The 22,616-nt window shown below is 41.4% G+C and overlaps 1 protein-coding gene across 1 annotated transcript in view; it reads left to right on the forward strand.

Annotated features, from left to right (window-relative positions):
* Window positions 1-20,744, forward strand: part of Ttc29 (tetratricopeptide repeat domain 29) — a 219,667-nt gene extending 198,923 nt beyond the window's left edge. Inside the window, exons 10-11 of the mRNA XM_057753904.1 lie at window positions 19,618-19,684; window positions 20,177-20,744. Of these exons, the coding sequence (XP_057609887.1) occupies window positions 19,618-19,684; window positions 20,177-20,195 (86 nt within the window). The 3' untranslated portion in view covers window positions 20,196-20,744. The remainder of the gene's footprint in view (window positions 1-19,617; window positions 19,685-20,176) is intronic.
* The last annotated feature ends 1,872 nt before the right edge of the window (window positions 20,745-22,616 follow it).

The following is a 22,616-nucleotide window of genomic DNA, read 5'->3' on the forward strand; positions in this document are numbered from 1 at the left end:
ATCCCAAAATTCTACCAAGGAACTTCTACAACTCATAAACACTTTCATTAATGTAGCAGGATACAAGATTAACTCAAAAACATCTGTAGCCCTCCTATACACAGATGATAAATGGGCTGAGAAAGAAATCAGAGAAACATCACCCTTCACAATAGTCACAAATAACACAAAATATCTCAGAATAACTCTAACCAAACAAGTGGAAGACCTGTATGACAAGAACTTAAAATCTTTGAAGAAAAAAATTGAAGAAGACACCAGAAAGTGAAAAGATCTCCCATGCTCTTAGGTAGATAGGATTAACATAGTAAAAATGGCAATCTTACCAAAAGCAATCTACAGATTCAATGCAATGCCCATCAAACTCCCAGCAAAACTCTTCACAGACCTCAAAAGAACAATACTCAACTTCATATGTAAAAGCAAAACACCCAGGATATCCAAAACAATCCTGTACAATAAAATAATTTCTGGAGGCATCACAATCACTGACTCAAGCTCTACTACAGAGCTACAGTACTGAAAACAGCCTGGTATTGACATAAAAACAGACAGGAGGACCAATGGAACTGAATAGAAGACCCAGATGTTAATCTACACACCTTTGAATACCTGATTTTTGGCAAAAACAAAAATATTAAATGTAAAAAAGAAAGCATGTTTAACAAATGGTGCTGGCATACCTGGATATCAACATGTAGAAGAATAAAAACAGATCCATATCTATCACCATGCACAAAACTCAAGTCCAAATGGATCAAAGACCTCAACATAAAGTCAGTCACACTGAGCCTCACAGAAGAGAAAGTGGCAAGTACACTTGAACGCATTGGCACAGGAGACCACTTCCTAAATATAAACCGAGCAGCACAGACACTGAGAGAAACAATTAATAAATGGGACCTCCTGAAACTGAAAAGCTTCTGTAAAGCAAAGGGTTCAGTCAACAAGACAAAACAACAGCCTACAGAATGGGAAAAGATCTTCACTAACCCCACATCAGACAGAGGTCTGATCTCCAACATATACAAAGAACTCAAATTGGTCATCAATAGAACAAATAATCCAATACAAAAAAGAAATGGAGTACAGACCTAAACAGACAACTCTCTACAGAGGAATCTAAAATGGCTGAAAGACACTTAAGGAAATGCTCGACATCCTTAGTCATCAGAGAAATGCAAATCAAAACAACTCTGAGATTCCATCTTATACCTGTAAGAATGGCCAAAATCAAAAACACTGAGGACAACTTATGCTGGAGAAGTTGTGGGGAAAAGGGAACACTTCTGCATTGCTGGTGGGAGTACAAGCTGGTACAGCCCCTTTGGATGTTAATGTGGCGATTTCTCAGAAAATTAGGAAACAGCCTTCTCAAGACCCAGCAATACCAGTATCCAAAGGATGCTCAATCGTGCCACAAGGACATGTGCTTAGCTATGTTCATAGCAGCATTGCTTGTCATACCCAGAACCCGCAAACAACCTAAATGCCCCTCGACCAAAGAATGGATAAGGAAAATGTGGTATATTTACACAATGGAGTAATACACAGCAGAAAAAAATAACGACATCTTGAATTTTGCAGGAAAATGGATGGAGCTAGAAAACATTATTTAAGTGAGGTAACCCAAACCCAGAAAGACAATTATCATATGTATTCACTTGTAAGTGGTTCTTAAACATAAAGCAAAGAAAACCAGCCTACAAATCATAATCCCAGAGAACCTAGAAAGCAATGAGGACACTAAGAGACTTACATGGATCTAATCTACATGGGAAGTAGAAAGTAGAAAAAGACAAGATCTCCTGAGTAAATTGGGAGCACAGGGACCTTGGGGGATGACTGAAGGGAGGAGGGTAGAGGCAGGGAGGGGAGCAAAGAAAAATGTAGAGTTCAATAAAAAATTAAAAAATAAAGAAAATGTAAATAACAAAAAAGAAGTAAAGAAAGGAATATAGACTACAGAAAAGATAAAAAGGTAGATGGGAGGGGACTGGAGAGATGGCTCAGTGGTTAAGAGCATTGCCTGCTCTTCCAGAGGTCCTGAGTTCAATTCCCGGCAACCACATGGTGGCTCACAACCATCTGTAGTGAGGTCTGGTGCCCTCTTGTGGCCTGCAGACACACAGACAGACAGAATATTGTATAAATAATAAATAAATATTTAAAAAAAAGGTAGATGGGATAATTTAAGTTAAGAAAAGCTGGCTAGAAGCAAGCTAAGCTAAGGCCAAGCATTCATAAGTAAGAATAAGACTCTATTTATTTGGCAGCTGAGTAGTATTTCCCGCAAAACCAAAAAGTAAAAAACAACTAACTACAAAGCTCCTATATGTCATATTTACAGAAATATTTAAAAGACATATTTCATCAAAATATTTAAGTATTAGTCAAAATATAATGTTGTTTCCTAGCATATCAAACCCATACTGAACTAGAATGTTCAGAATCCAGGTTCACCGCTATCCATACCCTGGCTGCCTCATGGTCCCTTTTAGCACGGCCTATGTGACATGGACAGCAAACAAATGCTAATCTCCCTGCATTCTCCTGACCATAACTTCATCTGCATAGCCTTCCTTCTTCTCTCCTACGGCAACGCTTGCAGTGAGCTGTCAGGAACTCGTGGCCAAACAAAGTAATATCCTCCCATGCTCCCAGTGTCCCCTCCGTGTGGGAGCTGGAAGCAGGCTGGCTCTAGAGTCATTGTTTCTCTGCAGTTCTCACAGAAGCATTTTCTCTATGTGGGACGTAATCCTTACCTTATTGCCGCTTCTGGCCGTCTAAGACATGGTCCGTACGTCTCAAATAATACATCTTTGTGATCCTGCTTTTCTGATTGTACCCTCTACCTGGCCGCTTCTCCTCATCCTCGCATCTTCTGGCTCCTGACTCACTGTCTGCCCAGCAGTAAGGCTGATACATTCGGACAATGTCAGTGTCCCCGTGGTGATTCTCCACCTCCGCCTTTATCGCTCCCATGGTGTCTACTCCTCAGCAGGCTGGTCTTCCATCTTATCCAATAGTTTCCCATAGTTAATGAGGCTTTTCCAACGCCTACGGCTGCACAGTGCCCCAAACCCTTGGCAGCTAATCGGCTCCTTTCCTGTTCTCTTCAGTTCTCTGATACCACCATTTCTACTTGTCCAAATTCCCAGTAAATTAATCTCAGGTTCTTGGGAATGAAAAATAGAATTTCTAGGAAACCATCAGATTCCACAAATGATGTTTTTCTTACAATACTTCTAGCAAAAAACCAAGGCCTGTAGCAAATAATCAAACCCTGCTGAGCCTCGGCAACACCCCAGCTAGTATTCACACAAATAAAGTACCGCACAGATACCCTACTTCTTCTTCAGGTAAAATCCCTATGATTAGGCATGGAGATGCACACCTGTTGAAAGCATGCGCCCACCTACATGCCTGCACACTGGTGCTTGTAACAGATCTATCCTTCAAGGTGAAACCGTGAGAGCAACCGGAAGCCAACTCTAAACTCTGGATTTAGGATGGCAGGCGTCAGCGCGGGTCTGTGGGTAGAGCAGTGGCGGAAGGGGTGGATGGTAGAACGCTGGGACAAGGAGTTCGTTCTGCAGCTTTACTGGAGCCTGAAATAACTCTGAAGAAAATTGGTGTACTTAAGAAGAGAGAGCATAATGTCCAATATCTACTGCTTCTATACAGAATTGGGAATATGGTGTACTGGCATTTGTGTAAATATAAAGCATAAATATGTACTGCGCTGTATGTGTATATGGATTCTTTATCTTTTTAAAAATGCATAGAATGTTTCTGAGAAGAATGCCCAACCAACAGCAGCAGTGGTTGCCTCCAGGGGAGAAGAAATAAGAAGCTGAGGATAGAAGAGTTGAGATTTTCCAGTAGCCATCCTTTTAAAAAATCGTATCATGGATATACCTCCTCTACACAAGTAATAATTAACCTCTACAGTATGAATATGATGTATAAGGGATAATTACAGATTTCTAGGGACCCATTGTTTACTCTTTTATAAAAGATTTAGTAAGATTTTTCTATAATCTCAATATAGAGGGACTATTCTATTTATTTTCTTCCCATAGTTCAAAGCCCTTTACTGTTTATATGACATATAGTTTGGCAAAAGTGGTCCCATGGAGTCCCCAGTGGTAAGGATAAAGCAGTAGGCACTTAACATTATTTCAAATAAATTTATGAGTCGTCTTAGTGAAAAATAGCACCCAAGCCTGAGCAAGATAGCAAATATCAAGGAGAAGTGAATGATCTTATGAGGGTATTTAAACATAAAAATGTAAATAGAAACATGTTAAATATAATAAATATATTTTAAAGAACAGGCCAACCTAAGTAAGAAATGCAACTGAACAGAGAACATGTAAAGGAAAGTTTGTTTGTTTGTTTGTTTGTTTTTCAAGTCAGGGTTTCTCTGTTTAGTCCTTGCTGTCCTGTAACTCACTTTGCCAATGAAACTGGCATTGAACTCACAGAGATCCTTCAGCCTCTGCCTCCTAAGTGTTGGGATTAAAGGCGTGCGCCACCACCGCCCGGCTTGGCAGGAAAATTTTTAAAAAATAATTTAGATGTGAAAAACATTCCATTCAGCCAAACGTTCAATTTACTTTCTTCCCTGATATGTGTGATGAAATCTCCCAAATTTGGGAACAAATTAACCAAAATTTAAGTGAGATGTAGTTAGTACATGAGTTTTTAGTTAGGGGTTAAAATTTATTTAGTTCATTAATTTGTGTGCATATGTGTGTGCCTGGTTCTGTCACCACATAGATGCAGGAGCCAGGGCAGGCCTGAAGAGGACAGTGAATTCCCTGAATTAGTTAGAGGTGGTTGTGAGCCTCTGTGTGGGTGCTGGGAACTGAACCCACATCCTCTGCAAGAGCAGCCATTGCTCTTAACCTGCTGGCCTCCTGTCCCTGGTGCTTTTATTCCTAGCTTTTTAGATTAGACAATGGTAAAAATGATGCAAGTTATCATCTTAATGAAAGGTGGGAAAAGGATAAAAATATCAATAGAATTAAGTTCTTGAGGATAAAATATCAGGTTTTTCTCTAACTTAATTGACATGAGGTTATCCATAAAGTCATCTTTTCCCCCAACTGTCAACATTGAATACAGCACATTTTATAATTGATAATCCCATCCCATTTGCAAAACTATAATTTATACAATCTCTTCCTACATAAAGTATTTTTGGCTTTAAGGTACGATGCTTTACTTTCTAGTTATGATGTAACAAAATCTAAAACGTTCAGCCAGAGAAGGCCAGTCACACTTGTAGAAGGGTTACAGTCTCCCAGCTCCTGGTGTTCCTTCCTCCTCCATGCCCACACCCACAAATCCTGTGGTCCTGTAGTGAGGGTAGAGGGGGTGCCTGGCTACCTCCTAATTCTGTAAGAAATCAAGCCGTGAGAATACATGTATATGTGTGGCTGAAACCTTCCACTAAAACAGGAGGCAAAACTAAACAGGCCGTTTTCTTTTTGATTGTTTTAAGTTATTTGAAGAGGTTGGACATTAAAACATATCACTTCTTCTCTGAAAATCAGAACTAGATATTTTCTTACTCTACCTGTAAGATGAGCCAATAAAGTATTCATAAAAAAAAAAAAAACAAACAAACAAGCTCTCCAAACTTACTTCTGCCCAGTGTGATGGCTGTGCCACAATCAGAAGATCACAGCAGAAGAGTGTCAAAGTTGAAGTCAGCCTGAGTACATAATGAGAGTCTGTAACAAGAACAAGAAAGACACAGATAAATCCACTTCCCATATTCTTATTAGACTGTATATGGAGCCTGTTCAAACAAGATTTCAAAAGCTTTGTTTTTAACATATAACTTGGTGCTCTTATCTAAAAATTTAAGAATAGACATATTTATTCTGTCTTTCAACATTTAGTAACTTTTATATGTTCTGTTCAATATTTTAATATATTTTAAAGCAAATGATAAACTACAAACCATTTTCATTTTTAAATTAAATACATACTATCAATTTGAGGTCAGCCTGCTATACATAGCTTGTTTCAGACCAGCCAGGGCTGCACAGACAGACACTATCTAAAAAAAAAAAAAAAAGAAAAGAAAAAAAGAAAAAAGTTGAAGCCATTATGCAAGGTATAGAGAACAATGTATAAGTTTCAGAAGAGAAACATCTACTGTCTGAACGTTTTGTTTTGTTTTCTGACCTCTAGTGGGGCTGTAGAGATGGGTTAGAGATTAAGAGCCTGCACCGCTTTCCCAGGTTACAGCAGCTAAGTCAAGTGACTTACAACCCAATGCTGATGGCTCATGCAGGCAGCTGCACGCATGTGTGCATGCCCATGAACAGACATGCACACATAGTCAGACTTCAAGATTATGTAAAATCCTTTGCAAAATGGCCACTACTCATGTACCCATCGATAGAGTCATAAGCGTACATAGGTTGAATGTTGGGTGTTCTAACCAGTAATGCTGACTTTCAATGTTTTGTCCACTGATCATGCCAGAAAATTTGAACCCCGGTGACAATCCCAGCAGGCTCTTCCTGAGACGAGACTGTTCTGCATTTATATGAACTCTATGGAAGTCAGTCTTCATTTTAGAAATCTGGACCTCCTGTCGAATTCAATGATTTTAATAAGTTAAAATATATAACAAATTGCATTTCTTTCCTGAAGACCATGCCCTGATCTAAAGATGGCAGTTGAGTGTGTTTCCACTCACACCAGCCACACCTCGTATCCCTCTAATTAGAGCTGTGCTATAAACTGCCCCACGGCACCAGTGCCCCGAATACGTTTTTCTCCCAATGGGTGCTCAGTGACCAGCTGATGAGTCCATGAGGAATGGATGGAGATTACCCCTGTGAGCATCCAGTGACCATCTACGGGACAATCTAGTCAGCATAAACATACCACATTTGGAGAATGTGGCTTCTACCTTCCGGAATACTGGAATGTGAAAGTCCTTGTCTTATTTATTGTGATACAAGTGAATTTATTTTTAAAGGCTCAGGCAAAAAAAAAAAAATGGTTAGCTTTTGCTACTCAGACTCCAGGTCTAAAATGGCAGTAATGGAATTTTGAAAGTTTTTGTATCCGATTTTTATTTCTCCTTAACTTCACCTTCTCTGAAAAAGAACGGAGGACCGCTCCGCCTCTTTGTGCCCTGGCTTTGAGAGTGTTGTTTCATCTCTATTTAAAGACTAGCCCTACCTACACTTGTTGTGTGTAATTACTGCTTTGTGTAGCATAAGAAAACTCTGGGATATGATGCCCAGGAAGTAAGAAGAATGCTGGAAGGAAAAGCAAGGTCTTTTCACAGCTGCGTGTTCACGGTGATGCCTTGTGTAGGTGGGCCTTCGGGGGAGTTCTCGTCAACGCAACAGAAGCTCACCACTTCTGCCTTCAGAAATCATTTCCATTGGTTTTGTTCTGAGCATGTCAAAGTCCTATTACATAAGGGCTCAGAGTGAACATTAGCACTTTACATCTCAGAGTCTTTGCTAAATCCTTTCCTGATCATTCTGATATGGAACAGATCTAGATCGATTTCTTCAACACTTGTTTATGATATTTATTTTGACATAGCTAGGATTCAAAGCCAAATTAACAGGTGTAATTCATTTCTGAGTGTTAGAGAAAAGCCCCGGACTACCCCTAGGCACATTCATCTAGGGCTTAAAGCTAAAAATTTAGGTGAAGATGCTATAATAAGCGAATCGATTCATTCAATCGCAGAGCATAAAAACATTAGCCCTGGGACAGCCCTTCTCTCTGTGTGCTTCCGCTGGCGAGGCACACTTGTGTGCACCAACTGATTTGCATTTTTAGAGAAATTTCATGTCTGCAGTGGAGCTCCAATGAAAAGCATGAATAAATTGCCACATCCCCCCTTTTCTGACTTCATGACGCTGAATCCATCAGGACCTGAGTTAAAATAGATGAAATAAAGGCAAGTTCCCTGCCACAATCCCAGGATTAACTGTCTCCCAAACTCAACTGTCAGCTGTCAAACTCAACTGGCCAGTACTGTAGATTGATAGTTTTGGAGGAGGTGCCTTGAATACCTGGCTATTGTTGTTGTTGCCATAGTGATTTATTAGTCTCTAAAACACAAGAAATTAAACAATTAACAGACGGACAATTAAGAACTGAATAAGCTGTTGGCAGCTCTTCCTGCCACAAAGTCCCATCATTCAACCTGGATAAACCCAGCTCACCTAAGTGGTTACTCCCTTCCCTCTGGAGACTGCATTGGTATAAGATGAATAAGGGCTGCATGCAAAGTTTTGACTCTCCCACAATCCTTTTATTGTCTTTGATGTGAGACTTGAGCAAATTAGTCTAATCATTGGTCTTCCAAGATCCTTGTCTGTAAACAAGCAAACCTTGCACAGACCTAGAGGTTTAAATGAAATGCTAACCACGTTCCTAGAACAAGATACATCCTAGACCCGGAAAAACACATTTCATTTTCACTTATGTTCTCAAAGCATCCTGGGACTCCTACATCTACTGTCGTTCCTTTTCCTGAACATGTTATTCTACCCCAATATTAAGCAGTTGGACATAAATTAGAGCAAATGTATGTAAAATAATGATTCTCAAACATGTATGAGCCAACCACTCTCTTAGGATTCTGTACTGATTCGCTACATCTAAAAAAAATAGTTTTTTTTTATTTTTTTTTTTGTTTTGTTTTTTTGTTTTTTGTTTTTTGTTTTTTTTTTTTTTTTTCCGAGACAGGGTTTCTCTGTGGTTTTGGAGCCTGTCTTGGAACTAGCTCTTGTAGACCAGGCTGGTCTCGAACTCACAGAGATCCGCCTGCCTCTGCCTCCCAAGTGCTGGGATTAAAGGCATGCGCCACCACCGCCCGGCAAAAAAAAGGTTTTGTGTGTGGATGACTTTCAACTTCTGTTCCTTTGACACCACCTCCTTAGGGCTGAGATTGTGGGTGCACCCTCTATGCTGTGACTATGGGGTGGAAAAGAGGCTCAGAGCTTCATGCATGCCTGGCAAGCACTCTGTCAACTGAGCAACATCCCTGGGTCTGAAACTGTGCAGCTGAAAAGCTCCAGATAAAGTGATAACAAGAGGTCACCTGCTTGGAGGCCACACTTTAGAGGGCAGATAATATGTATTGCCTGGACAATGGGCTTACTTTACAATTTAATTTGTCATGGGCATTGCTTTAAATAGACTCATTCGCTCTTATAAATAAAAATAAAGAGGAATCTATAAGAGTTTGACTCTGTGTTTTGGTAGAGAAATAGTTTCATTTTTCAAAAGAAACAACATTTTCAAGAACTGTTTTTGCTGCTGCAGAGATCCATATTTACTTGGCTTATGATGCTTGTACTAGAAATTGTATATATAGTAGCTTTTCTTGGAAAACCTTGCTGCCTCTTGGGATATTCAGTTTTTACAAAACTTCATTTTTTACATCTCTGAGTTATTCAATTAAGATAGCATCTAGTCAATAGATGTGCTTATGCATAGATTGTGCCAATGGTTTCAGATGCATGCTTGTTTCCAAACTTGCAGGCTGTGTAAATCTAATGTGTGTTGATCATTCAGAACTCAAATTAGTAGCTTTTAGGAAAACTCTCCTAGACAATTCTCTGTTCTGAAACAGCCAACCTGTGAAAGAACACAGCTGCGGAGTCTATGTGTCTTCCACCGTATTTCACAAAGAAACCAGAAAAAAACATCAATGTCCATAGTAATATTTGATTTCATACTAGGTGTATCAGACTTCACATAATTTGTCCAAGGAAAATTAATCTTTAGGAATAAAAATAAAACAGTTCTTGCTTTGAGTTCATTCATTCATTCATGAACTTTTAGGAAATACAGGCAACATACAAATTTTCAAACCATTGTTTCAGTTAGAGACAGGCTTTCTCCTTTTCAGATTCGAGAAATATTGATTTTGCAAATATTGTTGTCTTTTTTTCTTTTTAACCAAAATAACTGAAATGTGTAGGCTAAAGCATAAAAACTAAAGTAATAACAAGCACATATTTGGTATTCTTGGTTGATCCAGTTTGTGCTGTTGAACTTGTGTTTTTTTTTCCTCCTCCTTTGCACTACTGTTCCTCTGCTCTTGACTTTTGCATGTGTGTATGAATCTCACACTGTGCTGTGTGTGGTGTGTGTGTATACTTTTTGTGTATGCACATGTATATATTCAGGTGTGTGTGTGAGTATGCGCGTGTGCGTGTGCATGTGTGTGCACGCGCACATGTGCATGCCAGAGGTCAACGTTGGTTGTCTTCCCCTATCATCCTCTGTCTCTTGAGACATGGACCCTCACGGAACTTAGAGTTCTCACATTCAGTAAGGGTGGCTGATCAGGGGATGCCAGGGTCCACCTGTCTGTGCCTCACCATCACTGGCTTGTAGGGACACAATATTAAACACAGCTTTTTACATAGGTCCTATGTAAAAAGGCACCCAGTGTAGGCCCCTGGGACTTGACTTGCACTTTACCAACAGAGCCATTTCCCCAGCCTTATTGTTATTATTTAATATGTTTTAACTCCTTTTATAATTTCTCCTATACTCGGAATTTCTGCTCCTCATCAGTTCTCTGCCAAGACCAAGATTCCCATCAGGCACCTTGCTCCTTCTCCCGCGCACCTTACTGTCCCTGGTCAAGCAGGTCTGCTGGGATGGATTGCTTCAGCTGTTGTCTGTCTGAAAGTACTGTTTACAAGATTATTGTTTTTACTGGGGATAGAATTCTTTATTATTTTAAATTTTGTATTGTTTTTACTGTGCTATACATTTTTCTCTACTCCTCTCCCTTCCTCTGCTCTCCCTTTCTACACTCTCTTCATGACTCACACGCCTCCAATTTACTCAGGAGATCTTGTCTCACTAGAGATAGAATTCTAAGATAAGATACACAAGGCTTTTCTTTTTCTTTTTACCTTTTCTTTCTCTTTTTTATTTTTGGTGACTTTTTTTTTTTGAGGCAGGGTTTCAGGCTGTCCTGGAACTCACTTACCAGACCAGACCAGGTAGGCCTCACACTCGAAACCCCAGAAATCTGCCTGCCTCTGTTTCCTGAGAGCTGCTATTAAAGAAAGGTATGGGCCACCACCACCCAGCTGGTGACCTTCTTAGATCTGTGTATTTATGAAGTTCATCTATTTTGAAAATTTTTCAGTCATTATTTCTTAAAATCTTTTTAAATTATCCCTCCATCTCTTCCCCAAATTCCAGCAGTGGGTGTACAGTACTTACTGTCTTGTGTTGTTTCTGTCGCCAGTGGTCAACCACCATTTAAAAATGCTAAAAGAAAAAAACTTCAGCATAATGAATTCTCTGACTTCGCAGTCTTCTGAGTGACAGGGTGACGTGTGGTGCTACCCCACTCCATCCTGCTTGGGGCATACGTGCCATCCTTTTGCTCAGCATACCCATGCTCACACGCCACCCACCCATTCCAGGCACTCTATATGGGGGCCGTACCCTCTGTGTGTTAAGGAGCTACCGTGGATCACAAAGTGAATCCCCCTGGACAGACAGCCAGCCCCAGACAGCTCTAATAGGCTGTTTGAACTTGTCCTATAGGTTATAAAGTAAGTTATTATTTTAACTTTTAGCAGTTTCTACCACTCTGTCTTCACGTTCATTATTTTCTTTTTTGTGCATTCTGTATTTTTAAGCAATCCAAATGTTTAGAATATAAATATAGTAACCATTTTCATCCTAAAGACTGCGTCAATTTGAATAATTGATTTTTCTCTTCATTATACTTTTTAATCTGTATATCTTTTTTTTATTGAAAAAAAAATTTTCCACTCCCTCCCTGCCTCCCATTTCCCTCCCCCTCCTCCCGCCCCTCTCCCCCTCCCCCCACTCCTCTTCTTCTCCCTCTCCAGTCCCAAGAGCAGTCAGGGTTCCCTGCTCTGTGGAAAGTCCAAGGTCCTCCCCCCTCCATCCAGGTCTAGGAAGGTGAACATCCAAACTGTCTAGGCTCCCACAAAGCCAGAACATGAAGTAGGATCAAAACCCCGTGCCATGTTCAGAGAGTTAATCTGTATATCTTGTAAATTTTTCCTGAATATCAGACATTACAAACTTGAACCTTTTTTGGAGCTATGTAGTTTTCCATTCCCATAAATATTTTTAAGCTTTGATCTGATATGCAGTAAAGTAACCCGGAAGCAGTTTGGTCTTAAAGGGCTTACTTTTATGATCTGTTATAGAGGGTAGGGTCAGAGTGTGGTCAGTCTAGTGTTGGGTTAACTCTTATTCACAATGAGGCAAGACTCAACATCCTGTGCAACAGGAAGTGACCTGATATGGCTGTCAATAGCAGATAAAAGTTGCAGCTTTCTGTAGACACTCTGCACTTTATTCTATGTCCACATGGTGTTTTCTTTCTCCGACTCCAGACTAAAGACCCTGATATGTACTTGTGTAAATACTTGAGGTTTAATTTACCTGTCCAGATCTCCAGCCTTCTCATCTCTGGCTCTTTGCTCGCTTATAGCCTTCTCTCAGTCTGTTTGGCCTGCTCTGTTACCAATGGCCTTAGTCTCATCAGCATGTAATACAATATAATAAAGAAAATATATTATAACATAATATAATAAACTTATTCTTGCAGTTTGAAACTTAGGAAGTCTAAGGTCAGAGTGCTAACATGGTCAGTTTCTGTTGAGCATCCTTCATAACTTTGCAAAGGGACTCTTTGTAACTTCACATCTGCCTCCTGTCTTTAGTTACAAGTGTACTCACCTAGCCTTGATGTTCCACCCTCATAATCTAATCGCCTTCCAAAGGCCACACCACTAGGTCCTTCATCATGAATAAGCTTCATCTTAGACATCCTGGGGACATAGACCTTCAGTCCACTGGAGCACTCATTGTAAGCTCTGGTTGGCTGGGTATCCCTAGACTCTCCAGACCATTTATGCCTTCAACTCAGGGACTGTAATGGGCTCCTGGGTTTCCAGCCCCTCAGTCTGAAGCCTGACAACTTAATCAAAGAAAGAATCCAAGACAACTGAGGTTCGCGCTGCCGGTTCTCCACCCTTGGGTGACCATGGATTTTGTTCTTGATACCAATGTTCAAAACTCATAGGTTCTACATCTTATTCAGATGCGGGGTTTGTTTTTGTTTTTTAGGGGAGGGGACTCTAGATAGAGGGAAATCTCATTTCTATTATCCCAACTTCCCTACTTCTACTCAGCTCTGACTGTTTTTATCAGGTAATCCTCTTTCTAAATCTTAGCCCTAGGAGCCATAATGGAACGGCAGCTTTCTTTGATTTATACCAAAGGCCTTTGATATCCTTAGGAAGCCCTGTCTTTATCTCCTACTAACACTTCATTAAAGGGTCACCAGAGCCCCGATGGGCACACCATCTCTTTCTTTCTGACTGATTGCCACTCCTCTACTGTGAAAGTCAAGTCAGAAGCTAAACTCAAGCAAGAAGAAGAAATATTTGTAATTTCCACATACTGAGAAGCTCTGTTGAGAGGCGAACAGTGCTAAGGGGCCAAACTTAGCACCTGGCTGTGTTCCCGGATCACAGCCTGTGTCCCTGTCCAGCCGTTTCACACACCATCAGGTAAGGGAGACCATGCCAGAGAGTACCTGCGAATGTGCCAAGCCAGCACCGTTTCCAAGATCATAATTAAAGGCATCGCTGTGCAGGGGTTGGTTTCTCAGCCATCTTTGTTCCTAGGAGACAGTTTTTGTAATGTTATCCTAATGAAACTGTATATATGTTATTTTAAGTAATAAAACCCTACTTCTCAATATCTATACATTTACTAGAAAGAATTTTCTGGTTACCAAATGTGAGTGGCAAATTTTCATTTTCTGCATGTATTTCTCCACAAAGCAAGTCTGTTCTCCAGGAAAACCACGTTGTGAAGCCGTGCTGGGGTCAGAGCATCATAGGCACGCTGTTGCCACCGGTGTGATGCTCATTTTCTCTGTGTTAATCTGGTGTGATTGAAATGCATGCTCGGAAAGAAATGGACCCCTTTCCTGAGAAATCTATTTTCAAGACATTACTATCAGTGAAGTGGAGGTGCCATTTCTCCAGAAATTAAGTATGTGGTTTCAAATAAAATGTGTTGAAAGACAAAAAAAAAAATCTCCAACACTGGCAGAATTCCAAGGCCCTCCAGAAAATAGGACCATTTTATTTATGGTATCTGTCCTTAATCAACTTCATAATGCATAATCGAAGTTTTATTTTTTTTTAACAATTTTTTGAAGCATTTTGATAAGGTCAACAGAAAGCATGGTCTTTTAACATTAGGTGATCAACGTTTTGACAATGGCAGGGCCAGCACAGCTAATGGAATAATAGCCTGCAGGGTCCAGCTAAATATGATAGACGAATGTAATCAACCTCTGCAGTGACTATTCAAAAGTAATCCCTTTAGCTTTGAACTGCAGCGCATATTTCAGCCAGGCAAAGCCCGCATGAAGAAATTCTCTGCAGAGCACACTGGTCCAATGCAGCCTTCACACCCTGCTTTCTGGGTTTGCCGCTTTTGGTACGTTTTAAATTTAAGGTAATGACCACTGTATATCCATGTGAGCACACAACAATACTTTTGATTTGTTGTGGAAAGGTTGAATCCATTACCAGGGGTCTAGTCTATAAACCCTGGCACAACCTTTACGTATGAGTTATGATTTACCCTTTTCTAAGATATGGCCACTAAAATATTTTGCATGACAGAATTTTAAAAATTCATTCACTTATCTAGTCACCAAACTGCCAGAGAGTGTCTGTTTCATTTCAGTCCAAACTGATCTACAGGACAGATCTTTGAGAACGCATTTACACCCCACACCGCATTTCATGAGGATTATACAGCACTGCTTTCAAACAAAGGGATGAGAAAGATGACGACCATTCGACACTGCCCAGCTTGCTCTGTCGCGGGGTAAACCAGACGACAGGATGAATCATGTCTTCCCGCTGCCCACTTGAAAGAATCTACAGTCGAAGGATGTCTTCACTGTTAGCAAAAGAGAGATGCTCCTTTCTGCAGACATGGAAGAGGACAGGAACAAATGTCACACCTGAGCTCTCTTGTTGACTATCGGTTCGGTCTTCCTGCTTTGAAGCCCTGCAGATGAAACATTTCAAATCCTACCCTAAGTCAGACCCATAGTCCAAAACCTAGACAAGGACCAAAAATGAGTGTCCCAGCAAAGATGGAATCACCAGTCCTGTGGTGCTCACCTGGTTTCAAGTGACTTCAACAGAGGATCAGAACACTTGAAGGGGAAAGGGTTCCCAACCGTGAGTTAGCCATCGCCAAGACTTCTTAGCACAGACAGCATGAAACATCTTTGCATTCCTCTAGAGCTGGAATCGAATATTAGCAACATATGTAGCTATTCTCCGAGAGTCTTCATGGACAATATTCCCAGAATAAACATCACCTTCCTTCAGCCAAGGGTAGTGGATCTGGATCCCAAATGACTGAAACCAAACTTGACAACTCCAAGGAAGACTTCTGTAGTCTACCTCACGGTTTCATTCACCACACCAAAAGGAATGATGAATCTAAGACACTAGAGAAAAAACCATGCGCAGGAGATGTAGCTCAGTCGGTAGAGTGCTCGTCTAGAATACACCAGTCCTGGGTTCAGTTCCCAGCACCGCATAAACCCATCCATTGTGGTGTTACATGTCTGCAATCCCAGCACTTGGGAGGTCCAGGCAGGGAATCAAAAATATAAGGCTATCTTTGACTACAAATCAAATTTGAGAATAGTCCTAGATCAGAACTGAAATTGAATGCTTTGGCAGTGATGGGGCCAGGAGTCCCCAGTTCTGTGGAGCTCACCTTGCTTGAAACCCTGTCTAAGGATACTGGGGTATTTCCATATATTCAGTGGAAACATTTAACTGAAAAGTCACAAGGGGCTCTTATCCAAAACAAGGCAGCCAGGCATAGTGGTACACACCTTTAATCCCAGCCCTTGGGAGACAGAGGCAGGCAGATCTCAGAGTTAAGACCAGCCTAGAATACAGAAGAGAGTTCAGGGGTGCAGCCAGAGGTCACAGTGAGAGTAGCGGGGCATTATTATGAGAAAGGCTCTGCTCCTACCATAGAAAGCCTAGACGCACAGTGGCTTAAGGATGTAGCATTTCTCCCTCGCCGTGAGCACACTTCATAAGCATTCCTTACATATGCCAGAGCAGCACGGGCACCTGGAGGTGGTGATTTTCTGTCTTATTGTTCTCTGTGCCCTACCCCCTTCTGGGGCGAGGTTTCTCAACTTTATTAAAAGAATCATTTCTAAGGACAGGGTTTGTCTGTCATGTGTGTCACTGGACACTGAGGAAAACACATTAGATCCTCTTTTTGCTAAATTCCAGTAGCACCTCCTCCTATCAGTTACAACAAGAAAAACATCTCCAGAAATTTCCAAATGTCCTATAGGTGAACAAAGCCACCCCTCCTACAGCTGAGAACGTAAGTCTTATCAGCCCTTGGAAGACAGACTCTGAATGATTCCAGACTGAGGAAAAGGTGCGCAGAGTACCACAGGATGTGTCTTCAATCCCAGGGCTTAGGAGGCAGAGACCAGAGGATCAAGTTCAAGGCCAGTCCTAGGACAGCTAAGACTAACTCATTTAAACAAACAATGAACGAATGAATAAATGAATGAGACTGAGGAAAGGGAGAAAGGCAAAGAGAAGCCATGCCCAATGACTAACACTGGTCTCGTGTGCAGTACATATAACTCTGACATAAACTCTGTTAAATAGCAGATGCACAGAAAGATCTACTACAAAGCAAAGCATTGTGATCTGAGTGTGACGTTTGAGCACTTTTTCCCGTGGCTTAGGTGTGCTGTTTAGAAAGATTATGGAGTCTTTAGGAAGAGGAGTCTTGCTGGGGGAAGTGAGTCACTAAGGGTGGGCCTTAAGGTTTTTTAGCCCAGCCCCACTTTCTGTCTACTCTGCTTCCTGACTACAGTCACCTCCCCTTCCTGCCTTTACCCATGGCAAATTGTCAGCCAAAGGAAACCTAAAAGTTGCTGCTAATCAGGCGCTGGATCATGTACCAAATAGCCTACTAAATGAAAAGCAGAAGCGATTGCGGAGTGGTGTTTTGTGTGCACAAGAAGTAAAAAGATGTAGGGAAGGAGTGCAAGCGGCTCCTCTAAAGAGCGAGCACAGCACGCATGCGAGCGTCACTCTTGCAACACAGTCTGTAGAATGTCCTTCCTAGTGTTATTCATTTCCAATATGAAACCAGAAAATACGTCACTGGATGAGAATAAATATCAAGTGGAAAGCTGAGAAAATGCAGCAGCTAAAAAGGCATCTAATAGAGACAAAGACTAAACAAACAAAGAGTGTCTAAAGGAAAGCATGAATAGTGCTGCCACTGGTTGTGCCCATAGACTTAGCGCGAGCTTTCTCTGCCTGGCTGCACGTCTTCTCCAGCTGAATGGAGCTATAGATTAATGGAATGAAACAGACGGGAACTTGATTTGACTAGTGATGAAGATCTGTCAGGTATGTGACATGACACACCAGGGAAGCGCTAAAGAGTTCAGGGGGGTGGCCTTAAAGTTTAAAGTGTAGGAAGGAAGGAAAGAAGATGGTAAATGCCAAGGAACAAGACAAGGTGGCGGGGCTACAGGCAGAACAGAAGGATTACTGGAGTTAAGGTATCAGAGAAAGAAAGAAAAAGATGGCAGCTAAGTCGATGATGTAGGAAATTGAGACTGGGAAGGGATTGCACTAACTGATAATAGTCAGTTGTACATATGACCCAGGAAATTGATGGCTGAGTAAGGAGTGTATTTCAAGAGCGAAGTGATCAGGAGCTTTACGGATTCCCACCCAAAGTGGGATAATTCACACCGAGAACAAACATCCTACTTCCAGTTGGAGAGCACTGAGCATGAATGGTTGGTTGTATAATCTGGCAAGGGTGCTAAGAAGGGGAAGACAAATGATCTACAGGAACGGCAGTCCACATGGATTTGTATCCATCTCCAGAGCCAGTAGCAAGAAAAGGGGACAAAAAGGGCTTCTGGACTCTCCAAACAGAAACACGAAAGGAATTTCAGGAAACAGGGTGATAGAGAGTGTGGTGCTAATAGCATGCCAAGTTTTGTATCTCCCATATTCAAATATAGAACACAGGAAATGAGGCCACCTGAAAACTGCCACTGGCAAGGATGAACTCAAGTCAAAAGCAAAAGAGAGAATGTGAAAGTTACATAGCAGATTGGTAAAAGCAGACAGACATACAGACAGACTTGTCGCATTTGAATCATTATTTGGGTAATTTATACTATATCTAAATTAGCACGGTTTCTGAGTACCATTTTAACAGTCCAGCTTACCAGCAGCAGGCATTGCCCAGCGTCATTTTAATCACATCACAGAATTCTGTGAGTTAAAATTTCAGGCAGGATTTGGATAGATAGCAGTTGGGTGACTTAAGTCATACTGAGATAATAAATGAGGTAGTTGGGAAGGTCAAAGACAGGCTTGCTCACACACTGGAACATTGGGGCCAACAGGGAGGTTGCAGGCCTTTTCTGAGATAGGCTTGGAAGTCATGGACATGGCAACTTCTGAGCTTCTGAGCTAGACTTGAAGTCATGCACATGCTCGCTTCTGAGCTAGCCTTGGAAGTCATGTATATGGTCACCTCTAATGTGACTGTTGATTTTTAAACCCTGAAGGATAGTTCAAGAGAAGAAAAAGAGACTGAATTTCTTGGTGGGAGACTGAAAAGGCCATGCTACAGGAATGTGGAATGGGAGGTATGGTTGAGGCCATCTTTGGACTACCCAACCTTCCCTAAGGATACATACATGTACCTTTAGTATTTAAGTGCTAAAGACTGCAGTCCCTGAAAAGACATTTGCAATGATTGACCAGTCTGACTCCATCTTAAGATTAGAAGCTATCTTGTTACAAGTTCAAAACAAGTTTCTTCCTGTTTTCTGTAAAACCTGGGATTGGCCAGGTCTTGACCCATTTTCTGGAATCTCCACACCCTATACTGATTTACACCCTGGTAAGATGTTCTGCCAAATAATTTTGAGATGTGATGCCAAGTTCCTATATAAACAAAATTCCTTAAAAGCTCCCTAGCCTTGCCGGGCAGTGGTGGTGCACCCCTTTAATCCCAGGCAGAGGCAGGCAGATCTCCGTGAGTTCAAGCCCAGCCTGGGCTACAAGAGCTAGTTCCAAGACAGGTTCCAAAGCTACAGAGAAACCCTGTCTCGAAAAGCAAAGAAGAAGAAGAAGAAGAAGAAGAAGAAGAAGAAGAAGAAGAAGAAGAAGAAGAAGAAGAAGAAGAAGAAGAAGAAGAAGAAGAAGAAGAGAGGAGGAGGAGGAGGAGGAGGAGGAGGAGGAGGAGGAGGAGGAGGAGGAGCTCCCTAGCCTTGCAATTTTGTAGCTATAAAAACCTCATTTCTCCTTAATGCAGGGCTATTCTCTCAAACTCCGCTTTAGGGAGATAACCGTGTCTGACAGAAAATAAAACTTGCTTGATTCAACAAAAATATTTGGGTGGGTGGTTTTTACTCTTCTTCAATGGGATTAACACCAGTTCACAATTTTGTTTTTCTTTTTCCTTTAGGAGAGTCTAGAAGAGCCACAGAGGATAACATATATCAATACTCAGATAATCAGGAAGAAGTAAAAAGGTACCAAACAAATAAAACCTTTCTACTAAGTGCCAATTTTGTTTCGGATACTAAACATAATCTTTTTTTGTTTGTTTGTTTTACTTTATGAGTGTAAGTTTCCATCTGCATGTATGTACTGCACCACGTGTATGCCTAATGCCCTAGGAGGCCAGAAAAAGGCATCAGATCCCCTGGAGGTGGAATATCACGCAGTTGTGAGCCACCATGTGAATTCTGAGAACCAAATCAAGCCGCCTGCCCAGTCCCTGAGCACAGTTGTAGTCCTCACACTAGACACCCGCCTTACCTGGTCGCCTGGTCGCAGTGAGCTAACACTGATGCACTGTCCCTAAACACCCCAGATTCACTTTCAAATATTGTACACTTTAAGTAATTTTCATCTTCAAGGTATGCTTTTAAACACAGAAAGCAAAATTTTCTTTGAAAGTAAGTTGTTTTTAACTTTGAAGCACAATGCAAAAGTTAATCTTATCATTTATTTTATTTCAGATCTCCAGATAATCAATAAGATGAATCTTAAGTGACTCGACATCAAGGCAAGAAGAAATTGAGTGTCTTAGACTTCGGCTTCATCTGAGAGGAGCATGTAAGGAGTGATGCAGAGTTATAAAGGAGATTACAGTTGCTTTTATTAAACTTTGTGCTGCAGTGACTATGCAAGTTTAGGAAGATGAAGAACAGCTCACCTGGTTAGGAAGGTCAATAGTTACTCATAAAATAAACTAAAATGTATCCTCTTACCTGCTCTTACCCAAGAAGTCATGGCATCCAAGAACCAAATTTTAGTTATTCCTGATTGTAAATATTTCCCAAGTTGAAGAAACCATTCATGCTGAATAAATATATGATAATATTTGCTAAAATTCCAGGGAAATGTCCCAGTGCACAAAGGGTCCTAACCAGTCCAAGGTGTGCTCGAACAGTGTGGCTAAGCACTGCTCAGTTTGCTTGATTTGTGGAAACTTAGATTGATGGCAGGTTTAGCTGATAAGTCACGACCTAGTATACACATGTCCATTTGAGACAGGAAGAGAAACCTTTGATCTCAGGAACCTCTGCTGGCAGGCTTGTGACTGAAAGGAGGTAGCTGAAACGGTTACCTTGGAAACATATGGACCCCTCAGGTGAATCCATCAAGGTAGTACATGACCAAGAATAAAGACTGTTCCCTTTCAGTGCGGTCAAGGTCTACTCTAGTTCTGCTTCCTTTCCTGTTTTGCCATTGCAGAGCAGAGACTAATCCTGGAAGTGGTCAGAGGTGTTCAGGTGTGCCTACTACTATCAGCCCAAGAAGTGGATCGGTTCAGCAACAATATGATAAAGATGATCCGCTGCCAACACCAGGAAGCCTAGGGGAATGTGCAGAAGGGAAATGGCTCTTGTGGCTTGTAAGCCAATTTCCACAGCACCCAGTCCCTGGGCCGTGTCTTTGGTTCTTCACCCTAAAATTAGAATTAAAATGTGTGACCCTTCCCCAGGCCTGCCCTTGCTGCCCGCCCTCCTCCAGGCGGATGGCACTCACAGGACACCACAAGGGAACCTGAAGGAAGGAAGAAGTGTTGAGTGCATAGCTAGCAGTCACTGACCATAGAGCTACCCGAGAAATAAGGTCTTCTTTCTCCAAAAATGTCCTGATTGCTCCTTCTAAAAGGAGTTGCTATCCAGGAATTGACAGACAGACAGGGTGAACCAGGGCCGGGGTGGGAGCAATTAACATTAAATTCTTTAACATATAATAAGGAAGGCATTTTGAAATGATGGTGAGCCATATGTGATAGCTTGCACCTTTAATGCCAACACTCAGGAAGTAGAAGCAGGAGAATGTCTGTGAGTTCGAGGCCAGCAAGATCTACATAGAAGTTCCCGCTAGTGCTACATAGTAAGACCCTGTCAAAATAAATAAATAAATAAATAAATAATAAAAACCCAGGCACAGGATTAACAACTACCACAAATGTCACTCATTAAATAGAACAGTTGGCATGGGGATGCACACCTGTCACCCTGGCACTCAGAACACAGGCGAAAAGATGGCTCTAAGTCCAAGGTCCGACTTACTTCATTACATTACAGATCCTGCAAAATGTCTATGGATGTCAGCTGAAGTAGGTATTTGGCTAGTTAGCCTTCCAGAAGTCATAACATTAAAACAAGGGCAAAAAACAAAATTGCAATACTGAATCTAATATTAAATGAAGGCATGTTCTTAAAAGGGAGCATATAACCAAGCACGTCTCCTACACAGAACCTCATGTCATACCCATACCCATTCATGCCTGCATTCTCGTCTCCAATCTTTCATTTGGAGAAGAGCAAATGTCCTCAAGGACAGCGCTCTGGCTGTCCCTGCTGTTCCTGATCCACTTGCAGCACTGAAGGGCAGTCTCGGGCAGCTATCCCTCCTAGCCAAAGCCGTCTCCAGTGTGTTCTCCACTGGAAAAGCACTCAAAGGAAGTGGGGGAAAATGCTTCCTGGTGGATCCTGAAGGAAAGAATAAGAGCCAGTAGTCAGGAGGCAGAGGCAGGAGGATCTCTGGGTTCAAGGCCAGCCTGGTCTGCAGCTCTCCTATAAAGAATCTCTCACGAGTGCACCCCCACAAACACTAGCAGCTGCAGGCGGGCGTTAACAGGTCTTCAAATGCTGCTGATAGTCTCCTTCAAAAATCCCCAAATTTGACCAAAAGAAATTCTTAAATGTTCATTGCAATATAAACTTGAGAGCCACAGAAATGAACTTCCCCTGTTTGCTTTGTACTTAAACCATGCATGATAGTTATTGTTTTTGTTTTTGTTTTTGTTTTTCTAAGACAGGGTCTGTCCCAGGCACTTCCCTAGGTAATAGAGAATGACCTTGAACTGCTCGTCTTCCCACCTCTATATCTGAATGCTGGGATTAAAGACATGCAACAACACGCTCAGTTTCAGCCATG

This window comes from Chionomys nivalis, chromosome 21 (genome assembly GCF_950005125.1).
Source record: "Chionomys nivalis chromosome 21, mChiNiv1.1, whole genome shotgun sequence".
Lineage (NCBI taxonomy): Eukaryota > Metazoa > Chordata > Mammalia > Rodentia > Cricetidae > Chionomys > Chionomys nivalis.